The following is a 22,613-nucleotide window of genomic DNA, read 5'->3' as shown; positions in this document are numbered from 1 at the left end:
TGAACCCACCATTACATTTTGTTTTAAGAAATCAAATCCGCCACCCGCGGGGCCTTGGAGTCGTCTCCGGTGCCGTCACAGAAACACGGACCAGGTTATCCCCCAGTGGCGTCGGGGGGTGCCGAGAGCACACTGAGAGATGAGTGGCCCAGTCCTCGGCCTGAGCCCCAAACTGACCAGCGTGACAAGAGCCCGCAGATCACAGGGGCCGGAGCTGGAGGAGCTGGAGCCGGGCAAAGGCAGGGTTAAAGCCCGCGCTCAGGCTGTGAGTCATGCTGCTGCCCCCGGAGGGCAGGCACTTGACCTCCTTTCGCTTGGCTGCCCCCAGCTGTACGCATCGAGCAGACACTGGAACACGCTGGAACTGAGACAATGCCTCTCGGTGCAGCCGCCTGCCGCTCGGACGCAAAACAAACACGAGCAGACATTTAACAAGACAAGTGTTTGGGGTTGTTGTTGTGGTTCTGTAAGGATTTGGTGTCTGTTTGTTTTTAAAAACAAAGCACGCTCATTAAAGTGTTTGTGTAAATAAATGACACCTAGAATCAAGACAGCAGTGATTCTTTTATTTTTTTTTATGCTCAGCTCTCTGTGATTTCCGTGTAGCAACTCACATTGTGTGCGATCAGATGAAAGCGTGTATAAGGAAAGACAGGAGCAGGGATGGGGGCAAGGTTTGCTATATGCCACACAGAAGCCAGTCATAACAAAATGTCCTTTCGCAGTGCTCTGGAGACTCGTGTCACAGGCTCAGATCACCTAATAGCGTAAAGCAGAGCACGTCAATGGAATGTTTTCCTCTCTCCTAGAGGGAACTCCATTAATGCTCTGATCTGGACAGCTCAACATTGCAATCAGATGTTTGCCTGTAAGTAAAGGGCACTAGCAGAGATTAAGGCAAAACAGAAGCCTTTTCCAGTACATTAAATGTACAATATATCAATAGCCTGGGGCAGCAAAACACAAAACTGCAGTACACAAGCCAACTTCAGTGTCTGATGCTCAAAACATCCTATCTTTTCCCATCATGTAGCCAGATCGGGCAGATTGGCTGTGTTTAACAGAATAGTGGGCACACGCTGCCCAAAACAGAACACACCGCCTGGACAACACTTTTGGACACAAACGCACCCAAGCCTACTTAGATAGATTTACATTTAAGAATGTTTCCAGCTGTATTACACAGCAGCTCAATAAACTTTATTTAAAACAAAACAGATTTGTTCACATTCAAAATGTGATACCGAGCTAAGGTTTTAAACAAGAAAATGATGCCCAACCAAGACAAGCTTGAGCTTGAGAAAAAAGTAACCTATAAAGCTTAGTTACATTTTCTCTTCAGGTTTATAATTGCTCTTCAACCCAAGTGACCACTATAAACCTGCAACGATTTAGAAGAAATGTTAGAGAGGAGGGGAAGTCAAACTGCTGGTTTTCTTCTGTAGAGTACTGTATTACAGTCCTAGCTGCTAGCTCACAGACTATGATGCCATCCATTTCTGCCATTACACCAAGGGGACTAGGGATAATTAGCGATCTATTCTTTACCCCAGCAGTGCTGAGCCAGGGCTGGGCTCAGAAGGAGCTCACCAAACTCTCCTTCAGCCAAGTGTTGCACATGAATACGACCGTAAAGTATTTCTGATTAGATTTCTGTGACAGCAAACTGCGACAACAGATGCATGCATGTAGCTTGTAATTACAGGTACAGGGCAAGACAGCAGCTAACGACTTTTATTGCCACCCACAACATGCACTGGTCACTATCTAATACTCAGGTGGGTGCTTTTGATTTAAATCTAGGAATCACCCAATTTGTTTTTATTATAAAACCACCCAAAGAGTCCTTACTGCTCAGCGGAAGCAAGGACCCCTACACTGACAAGGTGAAAATGAGGCTCCTCCAGCCACCCCACCCATCATGCTGTTCACTTCTTTTGACACGCTCCAAGCTCTGCGGCCATGTACAGGAGGTCCAGCAACAGCTGGAGGACAGGCGCATGCCTCACTGCTATCACTGCAAGCCTGCATGTGCCTGAAAAGCCCCAGGTGTGTCTGTTTTACTGGGAGCTGAGCGAGCCCTAGTCAACCAGCCCCAACTCTACCTAGCTTGGTATAACACCGCTTAGGACATGCCTGATCTAGTCAGTGACTAGACCCAAGTTACTCCATTTTCACCAGTGTTGGCAAAAAACACTGTTAAGGAGACAATGTCGCGCAATGTTAACCAATGTTTTGATAGCTAAATGTCCCTCCGTTATGCACTGGTATAGGAGTCTGTGGTCAAGCTGCAGGGCTTGAACAGGAACCAAGCACTTACAGGCTGCAGAGTTCATTCTTCACTGAGGGAAAAAGCACCTACCCTGAACGTATGTACAATAGATAAATCAAGCATTATCTACAGTTAATTATAAGAATTTCTGCAAATCAAGATCAGGCTATCTTTCTCAACAATCTATTTAAGCAAACTGCTCTCACAGGTTTGGCATTTACATTTCAGGTCATGCAATCTAGAACAAGAAAACTTTTAGAAAAGCATCAACAACTCTTCACTGCAAGATGACAAGCCATTAGCTGCATTTTTGTGTGCTATGAGAAAGCTTTAGGACAAGGGCTGAGATACACATTGATCTCAATGAGAAAACATGTTGACAAAAACCCTCATATTGGGTTAAACTGTGCCCATTTTTATCTGCCTGTAATTTAATATAACCTATTGATGCAAAATTTGATCTCACGGCGCTGACAATAACAAACAAGTTCCTGTAGACTCATCTATTTTAGATTCAGGCAACAGAAGCACCTGAGGTACAATATCAGTCACGTCAACTCTCAAAGCTAATTCTGTCCTTTTTAAAAACATGCAATGTTTATAAACCTGCTAAAATGCTTATGCACAAACAGACGCATGTCCTATGACTTCACTCCTTTCATCCTGCTTTGACTTTCAGCTTGAAACCTCCCATCACAACCAGCCTCAAGTCCCTGGACACAATTTATGAAACAACTGAGCCAGACAGGTCAAAGGAACGAATGAGGATTTAAAATAAGTAGAGGTATACACCTATACCACAGTCACACAAAACATGATAAAAGAGCAATACAGTACATGGGCCACTCTTAATGTTATCAATTATTTTCTTATCAGAATTACAATGTGGGAAAGGTTATTCTACTACAACTCCTACAAGAAAATACCCCTGGGAAACGATCATAGATGTTTGACCTTTATTGTATGCTTTGTTGAACTTCAAAGAAAATAAGTCAACTCTTTGAAATAGAAAATTCTAATTCTTTATGAATCACTATGGTACGGTGTTCTCGATTTTCTTTGCCACCCTGACCACTAGTGGGTGCTCACATACAATTTCTTCTGATCCATCTAGGCTTGGCATTTTTTTCCCCATCAATGACAAGAAACAGCTTACAGTGCTATTTGCATTTTCTGTGGAAGGTAATCATAAAGATATCACTGCATACCCTTTGTGATCAGTTTTCAAGGGCAATGATTTAAAGAAAATTTGAGTTTTATGGGTTTTATGGCTGATCTAGCAAAACAACCCCACACTTTGTGCCTACATTAAAATTCAAACATTTGCCAACAACAAAAGTAGCTGAAAATCTCTCCTTGAAATGCACACATACTGTACAAGATTTTTGCCCTCTATGAAAAAGACTCACCTATTTCTACACCTGCTTTGCCACTACTGCAATTCCCTTTTTCAGCCATCGCTTGCTAATGAGTACAGCAAAGCCACCGTGTACTGCAGCTCCCCTAATCTGATGCACTGCTTGTAATCAATGCCCAATACACTCTGTATCCTATTTATACTGAATACACTATATCTGCATATACAGTGGGAGTAGAAAGTACAGTACCTATAATGCACTTTATGATGTTCTATTATTCCTTCTATAGACTTTCATTGTAAGTACATCACTGCCAGGTGCCTGCACTTAATCTCTTTAATGATCAGCTCTGTTATAATATTAATCTATTATCTATATCTTTTTTCACATTTATAATCAGCTTTATTTTTTTTGCTATACCCACCCAATTTTGGAATTGCCAAATTCCACACGAGTCCCAGCTACAGGCCTCGAACCCGCGGCCGCACACAGGGGAGAATGGGGAGGTGCGGACGGACCCCCCTGAGCCGCTCGTCTTTAACATGGCCCAGGCGACACTCGCCGACAGCGGCCGCTGTGGCATCCAGAGCCAAGGGGACCCTGGCCGACTCTCCCCAGCCTCCCTTTGCTGCTCAGCCAGCTGTGTGCAGCTGCTCGGGGAACCTCGGTCAAAGTGACTCGGCCCAGGCTCGAACCCGCAGCACCTGGATTCAGGAGAACTCAACTTATGGTTGGGTGAGTTCTCCTGGGTGTTGGGGGGCCTCTCTGGAAGCCTCTGCACAGTATTATTGATAGGCAGTTATAATGAAACTTTGTGATTTATTTTCTTTGCTTTATTTTAACAACTGTTTCACTAATCTACTTATTAAGTGGATGTAACTGCAACATACCCTGCATTAGGCCATCTGCTAAACATATATAAATGCTGAAAGGCAATAATTTTATTTTAGCAAACATTCATAAAGCTGTGGGGAAAAAATAATACAGCTAAATAAAAGCATTAAGATATATGTCCTAGAATACTGTAGTCACTTACCCATGCTATTGGTAGAACTGCACCACATCAGGAGACATCCAGTGCAGATTAAGTTAAAAAAACAAAACATCAAGATCTTCCATGACTGAAAATAAAAGAAATAAACAAGTCAACTACACAACAGATTATTCAAGGGAAATTCTCACAGTCTTTAATCATCATTCAGGCAGTGCATATCTTGTGTTGGAAAAAAATACAAAGTTGCATATAGAAAGATGTTCATATATTTAAAATAATCCTTTTTCAAACAGATATTGAACAACACATGCTGGGTTCATGAAGCCCATCAAAAATTCTTGCATGTTATAAAAAAACGATGGGTGCCAATCACACAGCATTGTTGACTTCCTTCACAAAATGTGCAGCAATAGCTCCAAAAATAATCACTTGCTAATAATTGATGTGGATATGTCTACATAATACACATTAACTTCCTTCCTGACTATTTTCTCCATCAGGGGAAAATACATCTTTGCTGTAGCTTATGAAGCAGATACACAGAAGCCTGAAAACTAGTATTTGACCTGTCACTTCAAATTGAAGGCAATCAAGATCTTTAAACCACTGTGAAACACACAATTACAGGCGGTAAGCAGTATTATGACAGAAGCTGTGATAACCGGTGACAAGATCAGAGCCTGTACAGCGATGGGAAATGAAATATGTGGGCCTCCAGCAATGTTCATGCCTTGCAGTTTGCTTCCATAGTGCTTAAATGCTGTTTCGCACTAGACAGAGGGGAAAAGGGACAAAACGGAGCTGGAACGCATCGGCAGCACGCTGTGACCTTGTTAATACGGTGGCTTGTTTACATTCCAGGTGTCAATCAACTCCTGCAGATTACATCCACAGGAGACAAGGGAGCAAAAGCAGTGTGAGAGACAGCAGTACGGTCAGCAAACAGCAGATGCACATCGACAGTGTTACAACCTTATACTTTACTACTAGAAAACAACAGATGTAAGTACAAGAACTGGTAGTGAATGAATGTATTAGTACTAAAATGCAGAAATCCATTTTCGCAGTAAATGCTTTACCCTTAAAAAGTCACAGGAAGCCTGAGTCCACCCTAGAAGGCATTGGATGCAGTGGGATGCCACCCGAGATGGGATGCCAGTCCATTGTAAGATACACACATTCATTCACTCACTCATGCATGTTTAGAGACACCAGTTTTCTTGGGCAGCATGTCATAGGATTGTGGGAAGGAAGCAGAGCACAAAATAACACAGAGAAGTGGAGTGGAGAGCAAGCGCCACATGGAATGCATCCCAGGCCAGAACTGAATCCAAAACCAGTGAGGCAGTAGAGCTAGTAGTTGCACCTTACTACTTGAATATAGTGCAGTATTAAACACTTCTCCATGGAATTTCTGTCCGTGTAAAATGAAGAAAATAAAAATTAAGTAGCTGCATGTGAACATGCTACATAAATACATTCACAGAGTTGTAAGACAAACCATTTTTTCGTCACTGCTGTTGCTTTGTTTTTTTTCCTTGCCTTCTGGATTACAGCTAGTTTTGGACTTTTCTCTGCAATGAGCAATTAAGGCTGCCAATACAATTACAGCCAAGAGGAAAAATCACTCTCATTGGTTTTAATTCTAGGTCAGCAAGAACATCATGATGGGAGTCCCTGCTGGTCTCTGTCAATAGCTGCTGTATCTTTCACTTCATTATACTCAATGTGAGCACAGTGACACAGGCTTCTCCAATAGCTGAGCAGCATCACATACTGTGCTAAGTTTCTGACAGATGGATCACATCCAGATAATTCCTAAGTAGGGGATTGAACCCAACATATTCTTACCAAAAGGTCACTGTGCTGCAATGCATCAGTATTGCTAGTATCAAGTACAGTAAATGCTCTTAAAAAACGGTTGCTGCGTTATCAGCAAAATCTCTGGATGGCTGCACTCATTAGAAGACCGTGTATTAACAGTAAACTGAAATCACCCCCTTTCAACCCCTGAATCTGCATTGAGGGTAAAGGCTGTGAACATGTCTTGCAGTTCATAATCTTAAAAGAGGAATCCTCTTCAGCGCATTGCATTGTCTCTGAACACTTAACGAATGAAGGCAATTCTTCAGAACCAGTGTCATTTTCTGTTTCCTTTTCACATATTTGAATCAGATCTTCATGGCTAGAGCCTCTTGCTCCTGGAGGACATTAGTGGGAGCTGCAGAGATGTTGAGCCCTGCTGGACAAAGCTCACCTTCTGCACACTCCACCTGGCACTCGGTCAATAAGAAGACACCAGGGCGAAGTCCCAACGAAAGAGGTCACCCCAATCTGATTTCCCTTTAACTCCCTGCAAGTGCAGAAGCCTGTTCAGCACTTAAAACAAACTTCCCTCTTTTAAATCTGCCACTTAGGACAGTGGACTCCACATTCTCCTAGACCAGTGCTCCCAGATAGCTAATGCAGTGCGACTGGGTTCTAGGAATGTTGGCTTTTCATGTCAGATGAGGCAAACGTAACCTGGAGACGTTCCAGGACGCCCAGCAAGCAGCTCAGCATGAGCGGAGTCCTAAAATGTGGGTTTCTGCTAGTGAATTTAAACACCACTTATCACGTATTTATGAATTCAGGCCCTATTTATAGGTATACATAAAACCTATAATCCAGCAAATCTTCAGGCACATTTGCCTCTTCTATAGCAACTTGTCTACAGAAATGTAATTAGAGTTTTCACATTATTTAATCTAATCCTTACATTTGTTTTGTTCCTTTAATCAATGCATTCTAATCTTGTTGTAAATGTCCTCTTGCTGTGCTAAATGGATTGTATGAAGTGCCATACCTATATTTTCCCATATCTTACATCTCCAATGCCTTTCTACATATTATTGCTTTTAAGGGATACTCTACAGTAAACAAGGCTTACAGGAAACCTTTCAGAAAGGAGAGATTAAGAATGGTGTGCATGGCATTGTATTATGACAGATTAATACCATTTCAAATCTTTCCAAATAAATTGGATTATGTGAATGTCTTAAAATGTGATATTTGACTGGTTTAAAAGATGACCATAATACTGCACAGAAAATTACATTCACCAACAGGAAGCAACAAGCTAAGGAAAGAGGAATGAATTATGCATACATTAATGGGAAATAAGGAATAATGTTACATTACGTTGATCAATACCCTGTTAAAAAGCAAAGGAATATGCTACTAACTTTGTCACAGATTTAAAGATCTTCATGTTACAGTAATAAAAAATCATACTGCCCATAATAAGGTTTCTATTGCAGCTGTTATTCATGTCATATTGTGTTTATTGTAAGCAGGTACTGTAGCATATTTTTATTGCTCTAAGCAGGTTACAAAGAAGATATTCTAAAAAAAAAATGAAAAATCTGCTTACTCTTCTGTCCCCAGCCACCAAGCAGAATTCTTGATAAAACTTCCCAAAGAATGATCTCTGTGATTTACGAAAAGGATGGATGGTTCCCTGGGAAAACAATTACAATTTTTTTTATTAAAACCAGTATGTCACCTGCCTCAAAAGGCTTCATATAATTCAGAAACTATGAAGCACACAGTGGTTATGATTGCCAAAGCTTTTGCACTTTCTTATCTGTTGTATGAATATTTGGCTTCTACAGTCCAGACCCACTTCAAAGGGGGTGCTACACAAGACAATTCCACTGTCTAACTGAAAGTTAGCCTTACAAAAGTAAAAACACTTTTTTTCAGTTAGCATCCTGTTATCCCTATCAACATCAATCTATTTTAATTAAAGTTTTACAGTTGTAAAATGTAGTAAATCAAAGTAATCAGATTAGTGTTTCTGTTGAAAGTTAAGATTTTTTACATGGATATTAAAAAGTTTTACATAATATTACTTATTGTAACTGAAAACGCCAGGTGTTGAGACACACTTTCATGTAGGCTTCATACCTATTCAAATTTCCTGATAGGTATTATCAGTGAAAATAAAGACTTTTTATATAGAAAGTCAACATGACTTGAGGTTACTTCAAAGCAATTTCATTAGTCTTATCTAATAAGAGTGCTCCTAATGCAATTGTTCTTGGCAGATTTGTGCCGAAGGTGAGGATATGTTTGTCAAAAAAGGAAAACGTGATGTCTTCGCTTTTTTTATAAACCTGCACTGCAAACAAATAGGTGTACAGCATTTCTGCAGGACAGTAATTCTCAAAGTAAGGGCAGACACCTTACATAGTAGTGCCACCTCATGGTGAAAAGGGATAATACTCCTACTGTATCATACTGTATATATTCAGCAGTATATGTTCATAATCATCTACAGTACTTTATTTTGGCATTACCCACAATCTTCATTTAACAAACCAAAAAAGGAACTGCAGTGTTGCAGCAGCACTGTAAATTTTAATGTTTCACTACCAGCATTTTAATTTTGTTTTGCTAAACACACTACAAAAGCCAAACAACAAAACATTTCATTGTCTTTAAAATATTTATTTTCCGCAAAACATGCTAGTTTTACATTCTACAATGCACCTAAATAACGTGGCATAGCATCTGCAATATAACTAAGGGAGGAATATTTGCCAATTCTGCAAGAATTAGTGCAAAATATTTTACTCCCCAGTTGTGGTTGAAATGTCTTTTTATTGAGCAGGGATTTTTGCCACTCCTATTCAAGACAGATAAAGTACCTGGCCGTTTTTAAGTTTTCTCCATACTTACCTGGATTTTAAACATTTAGGTTTCGTACGCTAGCAGAAAATGAGGGGAATAGACCACGATTTAAGGGTTAAGAGCGAGGTTTGTGTATACAAGCACTTTAATATTTTTTAGAATACGTCTACCATCAGATATTTTGATGAGGATCTGGAGTCTATATGTTGATGCCACTCGATGTGCTCAGTGTTGTAAATAACAACTTACCAACACATAGGTGTCCGTCTCCTGCTTCTTCCGGTGTAGTGGAATATCTTCAGAGCAGAGCAGGAAAGGAATGAGGAAAGAGAAGTTATCTTGGTGGAAAGGGGAAGAGGAACAGTCTACTTTCACCAGCTGTGTGGGGCTCTAAAACACCGTCAGCTCAGACTTGCAAACCACAGACACAACACACAAGATTGGGACACACAACTGAGATAAAAGTTACAGGAGATGGGCTGTGCAAGTTAGAATTACTAGATTCTGAGAACATCACTGGCCTCAGGCAACAAAGTCATTACATTAGGCTACAGAGAAATAAAACACAAAACAGACATTTTGTCAACAGCCAAAGATCGAAGGAACTCATTCCGCTACTTCTCAAAATAAGACTGCTGTTTGCTTCGACAACGTGGGTGAAGATCTTGTTCCACACTCCCACATAACGTTGTCCCAATTGGAGACTCCTGTTCTCCATTTAAACTGTTCTGACTGGTTTCCTCTGATGTGTGTTTCACTACTGATTAACCTGGATTGAACTGATCCTCTGGGTAGACTTTGTCAATGTATTTGGAGATTCTGAATACATGGATGAGATCCACGTGTAGTTTTCTCTGTTCAACACTAAAAGTATTCAATGTCATCAGTTTATCAGTGTAGGACATTCTGTTAAGCCCAAATTTCTCTTCTCTAGCCTGCTTCTAGAGTAACTATCTTTGTTTAGAATATGAGGAGCAGAATTGTACATAATACGGTAAATAGAATAAAAGTCTGACTAACATCCCTTAATTGAAATTCAACACTTTTAACTGCAAATCCTAACATTTCCTTTTCCTTTTCTATTGCTAATAAACTCGAGTGACATACGTATAGAGACGTGCCGAATTCCATCATACTGATCATTTTCACAGTGTTCAACACATTGAGATGGTGTTTCCCTGCAGTTGCTTTAAACCTGCACTATGTGGGCGGGGTCTCCTTACTGGTAATGAAATTTCCCACAGTGACGTTGCAGCGTAATGACATGTTACAGAGGAGCACGGACACGATATTTTCCTAGACCAAGTGACAGCAGAAATTTGTTTTTGCGGAATGCAGGATTTGTTTTTGTAACCGTCTGACAGCTTGACTGCAATCTAATACTAGTAAATTCTCGCTGACAACTGACTGCACGCATCTACCGTTTTTATAATTTCCTTAAACAGGCAGGTTCAGTCTATGACAAATTGACAGTCTGACAGTCTTACGCACTAAGCCGAATGCACGCCAGTTAAACGGAGATTTGTTTTTTTTGCTAGCAAAACATTATTAATAAGAATATGGCATATTAGGTGTGTAACATTTCGATGGAGTAACTAAGTTATAAGCGCAAACTGCTTGAAGAACCTGTGTTCGTTTCAAAATGATGCGGTCCTGTCATATTTGTTGATATAACCAAACCCTGTACCCTCTCTTAGATGTATTTACATTACAGAGTTTGCTGTGACGAACATTATTGTGCCCTGCGATAACCTGAAACACCTAGTTTGTTTTTATAGACTAACTTACTGCCGTCTTAGCCCTTACCTGGCTCTTTGATGTTAATAACATCCAACACCACCATATCAGGCTTATCCAAAGGAGTGATTTTTCTCTCCGTCACTCCGGAAGGTACCACGTCAGGTTTAGGCCCGAGCTTTCTGGGGTAGTAATCCCCAGAAGTTTGGTAGGGGAGCCCCACTGAGGACGTGGACATACTGTCCATCGCCATCTTGGATTCCTCCAGCAACAACACTCTGCCGGCGACGGGCAGCACAGTGGGACAAAAAACCATCAACGGCCTCGACGGGCGGAGAAAACACGAAGCAGTAAATGTACAGTAGTTCAGGTGGGTAGCTGCGGCAGCATGCGTAGGCTGCAAAGGAAGAAGCAATAGGTTTATTCCCTGCTGAGAAGAGAAGAAAGAAAACACAACGTTTCGGCCGTGGAGCCTTCTTCAGGTGTGAAATTTTGCCTTCACACCTGAAGAAGGCTCCACGGCCGAAATGTTGTGTGTTGTGTGTATAACTACTATGCCTGAGATCATGAACCGAGATTTTCGAGGTGTAAAGACGAGCGTGTATTATCTCCACAAGAACAAGCAAGTATTGCGGCGATGAGCTTTTGTACAAAATGCTAAACACGTGCTGCAAACACGTTCTTGGCAGCATGTTCCAGACACCCACTATCATGCTTTTTTAGTACCTTCCAGATTTCACATTTTTGATTTAATTCAATGCCCTTATAATCCCCTCTGGCCAGTACAGAAGAGATTCAGTTATTTTAAAATGTCTGGATGATACAATCCTTTAAAATGAGAGAATCATTTTGGTGGCCCTTCTTTAAATTGTCTTCTGTGCAAATTTGAATCTAACAGCGGTAGGGCTTTATGCTACTTTGATGTCGTCTGACCCTCACAGAAATCAGTGATCTAAGAAACAGCTCAGGATTAAATTACCTCCTTAGATCCGAACGAGAACGGATGGGGTAGTCAGGTGTGAATCGGGGAGTGTGAATCAGTGAATGTTTGCGATAGACAATTTGACCACTGGAAGGAACCCTGGCTCTACATGAACATTAAACAGCTTGGCGAAGAGGCGTGTCAGAAAACATCAGCCATGTGCTCCGCAGGACAAGGGGCAGTTGTACATACCAGGCTAGCTACCCCTGTACCTGGTTATACAACGGTGAACAGAGCCACTTTCAAAAGTTTTTGCAACAGTGCACATAATTCTGCTCTTATTTTTGTTTTGCAGACCTCTACTGAAATTAAAAAAAACTCTTTGCTATAACTACTTTGTCTCTAGGCAGATCTATGCCATTAAATGTCTGCCAGTTTTACCTGGGATTATGATGTGGAGCAAGTCAGCACTGTGGAACAAAAATGTGTGTATTTTCAGGATGACTTTGCAAAACGATGTCAATGTGGTGGTGCAAGCTTTAACCTTTAACCCAGGTAGGTGATTTGACCAGTATAAATTCCTGAAACGCAACTTTCTGTGATACTATCAGCCTATGGAATTTCGTAAACATACCTTAATGTCAAGGAGCTAACAAAACCCAAGAATGGAGGCAATAGGTCTCTTCTGAGGTCCCTTAGTTAGCAGGTCCTTTCTGGACTTTCACTGATCACCTATAGTTTAGTTTTTGTGGTGCTTTCGGTTCACTTTCAGTCAATCAAACTTCATTTTATATAGCGCCTTTCTTGGACAGCACACTTCAATGCACTGTCTAAACAAATGTCTAAAAAACGCCTGTGATTGCATAATGTATAACAATGCACTATCATGCTGACACAGCTAAGTCAATAAGAGATGAAAAGTTGTTATCTGTGCTAGGAGAACACACCCACTTGTTTACTACTGTATGTAGAGATGTTTATCTGTAACAAGTCAAAGGTTACTTATCTGCTGGTTAACTGGTTACTGTAGACATGGTCCTCATTTCTTTAAAGGAACTGCTGAATTTGACTTTGAGCACACAGTGTTCCATGAGTGCTGTATGTAAGAAGTTAGGTTAAGGAAAAAGCATTATAAGGAGTGCAAGTGCTGTGTTACAAATCGTTAGGTGCATTGTAGCCAAAGTATTTTAGGCACTTTTCTCTGACCACCACCATTTTGGACCTAAAGCGTGGCACAGCTGTTGTGTGAAAAAGGTCTGTTTCACACTATATAAAGTACACATCCCTTCATCCATTTTCTCACCATTTTATCCTATACAGGGTCTCAGGGGAGCCGGAGCCTATCCCAGCAAGCAATGGGTGCAAGGTGGATTAGGCCCCGGACAGGATATCAGTCCATTGCAGGGCAGACAGACACAAACCCACACACTTTCCCCAGAAGTAAGTTAACCTTCTAGAATGTCTTTGGACTGTGGGAGGAAACACACGCAAGTACAGGGAAGACATCTATCGCATCTACCGTTCTAATAATGAAAGGTCCTTAAACAGGCAGGTTCAGTGTATGATAAATTGGCAGTCTGACAGTCTTACGCACTAAGTCGAATGCACGCCAGTTAAACTGAGATGTGGTATTTCACTAGCAAAATATTATTAATAAGAGACTGGAATTTTAGGTGTGTAACATCTGGATGGAGTAACTACTGTCAGTTATAAGCGCAAACTGCTTGAAGAACCTGTGTTCATTTCAAAATGATGCGGTCTTGTCATATTTGTTGATATAACCAAACGCTGTACCCCCTCTTAGATATACAGTATTTACACGACAGGTTGTGCTGTGACGAACATTATTGTGCCCTGCCATAACCTGAAACACCTAGTTTGTTTTTATAGACTAACTTACTGCCGTCTTAGCCCTTACCTGGCTCTTTGACGTTAATAACATCCAACACCTTATCCAAAGGAGTGATTTTTCTCTCCGTCACTCCGGATAAAAACTCCATGCTGATAGCACCCCAGGAATTGAACCCAGGGCCCCAGTGCTGTGAAGCAACATTGTTAAATGCGCCACCATGCCACCTTCAAATAGACTTTGCAGTTCATAACAATTAATTAAAATAAATAATTAACTTGTGATGATCTTGTTTATTGAGGCTGAGCGCTAGTATTCTTAAAACTGTACATAATTCTTTATCAAACTGTTGGTGCTATCAAGGGCAATTAAATAAGTGTTAAAGGTGACACTATGGGCCGTCTAGTGTCCCAAGCAGAAAGGGTGCTTGTTTGAAGTACAGGACGACTTCTGTTCACTTTGACCCTGGGTTATGTCTGTAGCATACTGTGACCCAAACCAGGGCCCCAATTTCTCATGCAGTGGCACAAAACTGGGGGCCTGGTTTGGGTGGGTCTGGGCCTGAGAAGGCCAGGACATGATGATCATGCAGGACAGTGCTGACCAATGTGATGTCGTGGAGACCTGTGAGGTCATGGCGCTGACCCTGTGCAGCCACATCTGAGCTCACATCAGACCTGCACTGTGGGAAGTGCACTTGTAGGATAGCGTGCACCACCTGAGATCAGATCAGATCACTTTATTAGCCATATACAATTTCTTGTATTAGGAATTTGTCTTTTTGCATACCCCAACTTGCTCTCCATGAGACACACAGACAGGGAGAGAAGCTCGGGGTCAGAGCGCAGGGTCAGCTATTGTACAGCACCGCTGGAGCAGCTGGGGTTAAGGGCCTTGCTCAGGGGCCCAACGGAGTAGGATTCCTCTGCCGGCTGTGGGATACAAACCAGCAACCTTCCAGCCACAGGTGGAGATTCTGAGCCACAGAGCCACTGCTCCACCCTGCCACCAACCCTCTCCCTCTGCTGACACAGGGGTCACAGTGAGTAACAATGGGTTTCCCCGACCAGCAGTGTCTAAAAATCTGAAAAACAGGAAATTGCTCAATTTAAAATCCTTTCAATTCATTATCACTAAAAGGGTGATTTTGCAACAAAGAATGGAAACCTTCCTTTAATGTAACTTGCATTGTCATGCACAAGCTCATATTACAAAATTTCAGCTGAGATTTATTTAAAGATTTTGCAATGCCTTACTGAAATCATTTGTGAAATGCCCATTTAGTACACAACCTACAGTATAAATGACCTCATGTCTTATAAAGTGTGAACAATGCATAGAAATGCATGGTACTTAGGATTACCCACAAAAGAACAGTCCCAGCATATTTGTGGAAGATACAGCTAGCTTCTTCTGATGAGCGCATTGTGTGCCTGCATTGCTGAAAGGGCTATTATTCAGATGGAGGCCCTGGATGAGGCTTAAGCAGGTTATATAAAGGTGTAGTGTTTCAGGTGTGGTCTTTGCCCTAATAAAAGGACTTGTCTCAAAAGTAATGCTAGTTATTGTTAGCATGCAATGACAAGCAAGTTTTGCAAATAAAGTGCTTCCGTTATTAGTATTCAATAATGTAGTGTTAACTCAAGCCATTAGCTGCAATTCGAGCTTGTAATTTAGAATATTACAGTATATACCCAAGTCTTGCAAGAGAAATATATACAGTATCTTTGACAAAGGAAGAAGTAAAGGTTTATTCCGTGCTGAAAAAAAAGAGACACAATGTCTCTTCAGGTGTGTGCCTTGTGTCCCATGCAGAAAGGGTGCTTGTTTGTACAGGAGTACAGGAGGAGGTCTGTTCAATTTGACCGCATGCTGAAGAACACATCCGAAGAAGGCTCCACAGCCGAAATGTTGTGTCCCTTCTCTTTTCAGCATGGAATAGACCTTTACTTATTCCTTTGCAGCCAGTGCACGCTGACACAGTTCCCTGCTTGGACTATATCTTTGACAGCAGTGTTATCACTTGTAACCTGCTCTGGTCAAATCTGAGAATTAAGTCAGGCTTGGGCCTCATCAGTCCTGCGATGGGAGATCCTGGACTGGATCTTCGGAATCAAGGTCTCAGTATGGTGACCAAGGACGCTCAGCTGTCAGAGGAGTCAATCTTGGAAAGAGTCCGAACTGCTCGGTAATTAAAGACTCCACGGTTCTGTTCTGCACCTGATCTGCTGTGCACTGGGACTGCAGCTGCATGACAGCTGCCATGTGTCACCCGGGTGGGTCTCCTCCCATAAGCGAAGCCCCTTGGTATGATTCATTTATTCATTACAGCATTTATTCTTGGCCCCTTTTTGTCATGTAGAGTAACCCCTTTCAATGACATCTTCGCAGCTGAAGAACTGAACAGACTTCAGCAAGACTTTAAAAGCTGCTGTGCCATCTCTGAAACCATGGCACATGTATTCGTAATGCCCAGTCTGCACTGACCATGATCATCACGTTAGGGTGTTAGCTGCAGGGAAACATTACCATCACAGCTGAGCTGTTTAGAAATGTAATGTTTTTCCAGTAAACTGCTTGCATAGTTTAGTTGTGATGAAACTGTGAAATAAATGCAATATCATCCATTTACCCAGCAGTTTCTGGCTGTTCTTTACTGTGGCACAGTAACTTTACTGAAAGAGGAACAGTCCCATGTGATTACAAAAATGAGTAGGGGTTTAACTGTTGCAATCTGTTGTGGTACATTATAAACATATCTGTGAACTACAGGGTTAGAAATCTAGAATTAATCATGTCAACGAGTACAGTTTCATATCACTGCAGGATATAGACTTTGACTGTTGGCAGCCAGGAAAACTGCTTCTCACACAAACTCTGCCTGGGTGGGAGGGTTTTTTTTCTCACCAGGAGGATCGCTGAGTTCGTCTTTTACACTGCCTCTTCAGCAAGGTAGACGCACTGAAATCAGTCTGTACATACTGACTCTTCTGAAGCAAAAACAACATGAGTAGACAAGATCAGACAGAACTGGATAAAAAGGTGGAGGCAGCCAAACGCATGAAAGAAGAAGACAAGCTTTATCGTTACAATGGCTTGTTGTATCCCACCATCATGTGCAGTCCTGAGAATCTCAAAGCGCTGGAGACTTTTGAAGCAAGAGAAGACGATGTTATGCTGGCAGCTTACCCAAAGTGTGGTGAGTGTGAAAGGAGTCTCTAAAATTGAAGAGAGAAACGTACAGTAAAAGAATCATATCACAACACTCCATATGCTTTTAACAATGAAGCACAGCTTAAATACTCTTTCAAATGGGAGAAATAAAATGTACTATCAGATGCATCAAAGAACAGTGCTGATCATTAAATCCAGCACTTGTTCTTTTTTTTAGTTCTCTATATCTAAAACAAGGACAGGAGGTGAGACGGGAGTGAAAATAAGGGAGAGATATGGATCACGGATTTTAACAGACCCATTCTACCTGTAACATAAACATGCCTTCCAAGGGTCATTTTGCAAATATGACCATAAAATATGGGACAGGGACACACACAGGAAAGAGCAAATATAATATAAATAAGCTGCTATGTGTCCATGGTGTATGCAATACATTACAGTATGTCCAAGTAGTGCAGGATGCAGAATACAGTGAAAATTATATGTCCATGTAGCCATTACGGGTGATTTGCTAAAGGAGCTGCAGGTTGGCTATTTAGCAGTCTTATTGCCTGGAGAAGGCAATTGGTTAAAACTTCTTATTGTTAAGAAGTTTATTGAGTTGTTCCTGTGTTAATGTTTCATCAGGTGTTTCTTCTTGGACTGTTGCTAAGGATAATGCTGTTTTCTCAGTCTTCTGTCTTGTCTCACTCCAGGGTTTAACTGGATGGAAGGAGTGCTGCATAAAATTGTAGCTGCTGCCACAGGTCGTGCAAATGAAAATCCAGAGTCACCAAACAGTCACCCTGTTTTGCCATCCATGCTGGAAAACAAAACCAAAATCGTAGGGAATCCTTGGTTTGGAGCCATGAAAAGTATCTGGGATTTGTGGTGCTGCTCTAACCACATTACAGTACATATAAAGTGCAGTGCAGAAAAAAAAGACAAAATCAGCAAGCAGATCAGATACAGGCACCAATCAGCACTGGGGATTCAGGGCCCAGTTGGAACACAAACCAGCAGACACAGGGGTCCCCCAGAACCATAGACTGAGAACCCAGATCTGCACGATGGGCCTGCACCTCTTGGGACCTTGGACCAGTGTTGGACCATCTTAAATGCGATATCTTTCCCCAGGTTCTGGTGGTGTTCCGCAACCCTAAAGACACGGCTGTCTCCTTCTTCCACTTCACCAACGGCAACCCTGTTCTGCCAACTGCGGAGTCCTGGGACAAGTTCTTCTCAGACTTTATCAGTGGAGAAGGTAATAGAAGGAATCACGATTTGATCCATTAGCAACATAGCAAATCTATTAGTAAACTAGTAAATGACCACAGTTGGGACATGATGAGCAGAACATACCAGTAGTGAATCCTTCTTGCATGGGCATTTCGAACTAATTGACAGTAAAAATCGAATTGCTGTAAATGGCCTGTTTGATGTACATGTACTCTACATCGCGTTTCATTTCTCTGTTGTAAGAGATCTTCCTTTGCTTTCGGCAGTTCCCTGGGGCTCTTATTTTGACCACACCCTTGCCTGGGAAGAGCACATGGACAATACCAATGTAATGGTCGTGACTTACGAGTACCTGAAGGAGGTGAGTCTGCTTCTCAACTCCAGAGCTGAACCCTGGGGTGATTAGCTGTGTGTATAACCTCTAACCTCTAACCAGGCTGATGTAAGCAGTGGGGTGCCACAGGGACCCATTCTTTTGACCCTCCTCATCTATATCAATAAGTAACAGTAAAGTCTGGTATAGTTAGAAAATTAGTTAATTATTTGGGCTACTAAATGACTGCATGAGTGAAATGGGCTGAAAGCCCTCCCCCCTTGTTGCAACAACCTAGAAAACAATGAAAATCAGAACAAAGCAAAATATCATTAAAATCCATTCCATTTCTTTAAACCTGGTACTTTAGAATCTTGGAAACGTGGATCAATTTCGCAGTAGTAACGGTTCTGTTATTGTGATTATGTTCAGATGAAAGTGGCTGTCTATATTCTGCAGGTCACATGACTTTGCCTGGACAAGAACGATGTGTGACTATCTGCCTTTGTCTTCAATGTAGAACCTGAGTGAAGCAGTACAGCAGATAGCGAGTTTCTTCAAATGCAGCCTGAGTGAGGAGCAGATCCAGACTATCGCTCAACAGAGCACGTTCAAAGTCATGAGGGAAAACTCCAAGAACTCACATGGTCCAATGAGAAATGTCGTTTTCAGAAAAGGTAAAAACATTTTTCAATGTATCTGAGTCATCATGAGTACCTGGCTCACTTCTTGGATAGACATAAGAAACTAGGAGCAGGAAGGGAGTTGAAGAGAGGTCTGGAGTTAGCTTCCTCTTTTATATTCAGCTTAAAAACAGGTACAAGGCAGGGATGTCCCCTGTCACCTCACCTGTTCTCTTTATACATAGAACCCCTGGCAGAGTTTAGACTAAACCCAAGAATTAAGAGGATAAAAGTCAAAGGACAAGAACACAAGATAGCAGTCCTTTTGTATTTGGATAATCCTACCGAATCATTTTTTGGGGTTATGGATCTCCTGGAGAAGATTGGTCAGAAGTCAGTGTACAAACTAAACTTAGACAAAACAGAGGTTATGTGTTTATAATTATAATCCAACAGATCTTTTAAAAGAAAAGTTTAGGTAAACTGACTATCAACATCTGTTAAATATTTGTGAGTAAATTTCTCAAAAGATTTGTCAAAATTGTTTAATTCACATTTTGACCCTTTAACCCGTAAGAGGACCTAGCTGGCTGGAGGTTGCTACCTATTGGTGGAAGTTATTAAAATGAATGTTCTACCATTATTATTATACCTTTTTCCATCTCTTCCAGTAGAGATCTCTACAGAACAATTTAATGAATGGGATAAATTGATTTCAAGATTTATTTGGAATGGAAAATAGCCAAGGTTTAAATTTTAAACATTGCAATGAATCAAGGAGAAGGCTAGTTTAGCCTTGCCATATCCAAAATCATTTTACCAGGCTAATTAGATATCTAATCTGCTGGTGTGATGAAGATTATAGCGCAAACTGGAAGCAGATGGAGTCTCTGATTATAGATGAAATTCCAATACAGACAGTTTTGGGCGATAGTTCACTGGCAGAAGCTCTATATAAAACACCTACTGTATAACCTGGGTAAAGGTACCGCTTAAAATCTGGTTTAAAATAATAAGAACTATGACTTGGAGACAGATATTAAAATATTAAGGTGGATAGTTTATGATTCAGATTTCCCTTTTGGAAAATCTGATTTACGTTTTAAATTCTGTACTATGAGAGAGATCACAGCAATATGTACCTTGATGAAACAGAATCACCTGAAAAACTTTGAAGACCTAACACAACAATATAACCTAGTAAAAAGACTTCTACAGATACCTACAAATTAGGCACTGTGTAAATGGCTGGGTAAAACAACCAAATACAGAGCAAGGTAATAAATTGCTTGATCATTTTATAGCTTTGTACCAGTAGAGCAACCAGAAGAAAATAATATCAAAACTGTATAATAACAATAAAGATATGAAAAAAGATTAACTGGAATATATTAAGATAAAGTGAGAGAAAGAAATAATAAAACAATTTCTGCAGAACAGTAAAAAGAGCATATGCAAATTTCAAAAAGTTCTACCAGTTCACACGTTTGGAGAAATTTCTCTTGGAAAAATTTGACTCCTTTTTTTATTAGTCCCAAACTTCAAGCAAACCAAAAAGGAAGCAGTTCACAATGTTGGAGGTTATTTGGAGAACAAGTAGCAACTCATACACACATATTCTGGTCATACCAAAAAATACAACCATATTTGAAATTCATACACTTTGCCCTTAATGATATAGTAAACCAAGACATACCATCTGAATTCTCTGCTATGTATTTGGGTAATTTTACTTTTGACTACATGGAAGTAAAGGACTGATATACACTATACTAGGTATTCTTATCACAAGTAAATGTTTACTAAAGAACCCCCAACATAAGAACAATGGATTAATGTTGTGAAAGAGATTTATACAGTATAGTGGAAAAGATCACCTCTTATGTTAGAAGCAGAAAGGTTTAGCAAAAACTGGCAAGCCTGGATTGGGTTTCTGGCTCCACTGAGACCTGATTTTCTTCTGTGAAAGAGGATAAAGCAATGTTTTGTCTAGATTGTTGGTTATTTGTTGTGTTTTTGCTGATTATTTTTCTAGTGGTAACCTCCCATCCATGTTGACATGATGTAAATAGTCCATTATATAAAAAATAATATAATCAAAAAAATGAAAGCTGTAAATTATTTTACTTTGTGTTGTATTTGTAAATTCATCCGTTGTTTAGTTAAAAAAAATCATTTCTAAAGAAAGGATGAAAAGCTCAGAGGGTCATTTCTGTGCTAATTCAGTTGCTGAAAGAGGTGCCAAATGAGGCTGATTGTGATGTTAACTTGAGCAAAGCTGGAAACCAGCAAGCTCTATTTTGATTTTAATTCTCCACATAACAAACAAGGGCCTTCAGGAAGACAAACAGTAGTAATGGCATCTGCAGGGTTCTCAGGGTGGTCTGCAGGCAAATCTGATGAGGATGGGTAAAGTATAAAGTATATGAAAACGTTTAGCACTGTTCCACAGAATGACTTAATAACAGTTGGGCGTTGTTTGGAGTTAGAGCTATACAGTTATGTACTGTAAAAAAGGGCTGCTGGAACCCCAAAAAGCATTTCTTTCAACTGTGTCATCTCAGTACAAAATACAATTTTGAAAGTTTTGTCTCAGAGAAGTGCTTTTAGTGTGAATCTTACCCCTTTAAAGCACCACTCCTCTCTTCTTTTACCAACCTATCAGCTGTTTCCCATCCAGAGGGGTCCACAAGCTGCTGAATATCTTTCTTTCTGTGATCTCCTCTGCAGGGGAGGTGGGAGACTGGAAAAACCACTTCAGCGAAGCGCAGAGCCAGGAGATGGATGCCAAGTTTGAGCAGTTTCTTGCCGGGACAAAGCTGGGGGCTCAGCTGCAGTATGATGTCTACTGCAAGTAGTGCAGACAGGGCCAGCAGCTCCCAGCCAGCGCCTGGAGAGAGACATGGAGGACAGATCTGGAGGACTGAAGGCTAGAGCATGAGGGAAACTGGGACTTCTAATATTCATGCACCTTAACACATTCATAAATATATGTACTGTACTAGCATGGAAGTGATTTTATATATAAATTCAAGAGTATTTTGGAATATTTTGAAACTGTGAATTTATATACAGTATGAAAAGTAAAACCTTTTTATTTTAAATAGAATTTATGGTGACAAAAATGCAGATTATTTTGGAAAATGAAGTATTACAGTAATGTCTGGCTGCTCTTCATTGCGTCAAAGTTACTTTTCCATTGGATAAACACATGTAATAATAAACTTCATGATGAATAAAAAAAGTTACTTTTCCAAAAGAGGAAAAGCCCCAATTGATTGAAAAAGTTCTTTTTATTAAAAAGAGTGGAAGCCTAATTCGTGTTATCTGGTTGTTGCTTAAGCACCATTTGTGAATGGCAGGTTTAGAAACGGACAATTAATCATGCCCTAAACCAGCAAAAGCTGTTTGAAATCACTGCAGGAAATCAGAGCTTGCCTGTGTACTGCTTCTGCTTCTCACGCAAACTCTGCCTG

The 22,613-nt window shown here is 40.7% G+C and overlaps 2 protein-coding genes across 2 annotated transcripts in view; one reads left to right on the top strand and one right to left on the bottom strand.

Moving 5' to 3' along the window:
* Positions 1 to 11,351, bottom strand: part of slc30a6 (solute carrier family 30 member 6) — a 50,890-nt gene extending 39,539 nt beyond the window's left edge. The window contains exons 1-4 of the mRNA XM_088934024.1: positions 11,105 to 11,351; positions 9,548 to 9,594; positions 8,037 to 8,123; positions 4,667 to 4,751 (exon numbers count right to left, since the gene is read on the bottom strand). Coding sequence (XP_088790150.1) covers positions 4,667 to 4,751; positions 8,037 to 8,123; positions 9,548 to 9,594; positions 11,105 to 11,351 — 466 coding nt within the window. The remainder of the gene's footprint in view (positions 1 to 4,666; positions 4,752 to 8,036; positions 8,124 to 9,547; positions 9,595 to 11,104) is intronic.
* Positions 11,257 to 22,406, top strand: LOC148819907 (sulfotransferase 6B1-like). Its single transcript, XM_088934025.1, has 9 exons — positions 11,257 to 11,405; positions 12,313 to 12,512; positions 13,278 to 17,005; positions 17,679 to 17,806; positions 17,898 to 17,934; positions 18,065 to 18,226; positions 18,468 to 18,562; positions 19,035 to 19,191; positions 21,868 to 22,406. Exons 3-9 carry the CDS (start codon positions 16,813 to 16,815, stop codon positions 21,993 to 21,995), a joined length of 900 nt encoding a protein of 299 aa, XP_088790151.1. The 5' UTR covers positions 11,257 to 11,405; positions 12,313 to 12,512; positions 13,278 to 16,812; the 3' UTR covers positions 21,996 to 22,406.
* The last annotated feature ends 207 nt before the right edge of the window (positions 22,407 to 22,613 follow it).

The sequence above is a fragment of the Atractosteus spatula genome, chromosome 15, assembly GCF_055471065.1.
Source record: "Atractosteus spatula isolate fAtrSpa1 chromosome 15, fAtrSpa1.hap1, whole genome shotgun sequence".
Taxonomy (NCBI): Eukaryota; Metazoa; Chordata; class Actinopteri; order Semionotiformes; family Lepisosteidae; genus Atractosteus; species Atractosteus spatula.
Note: the sequence above shows the minus strand (reverse complement) of the source record. Positions and strands in the feature narration are given on the sequence as shown.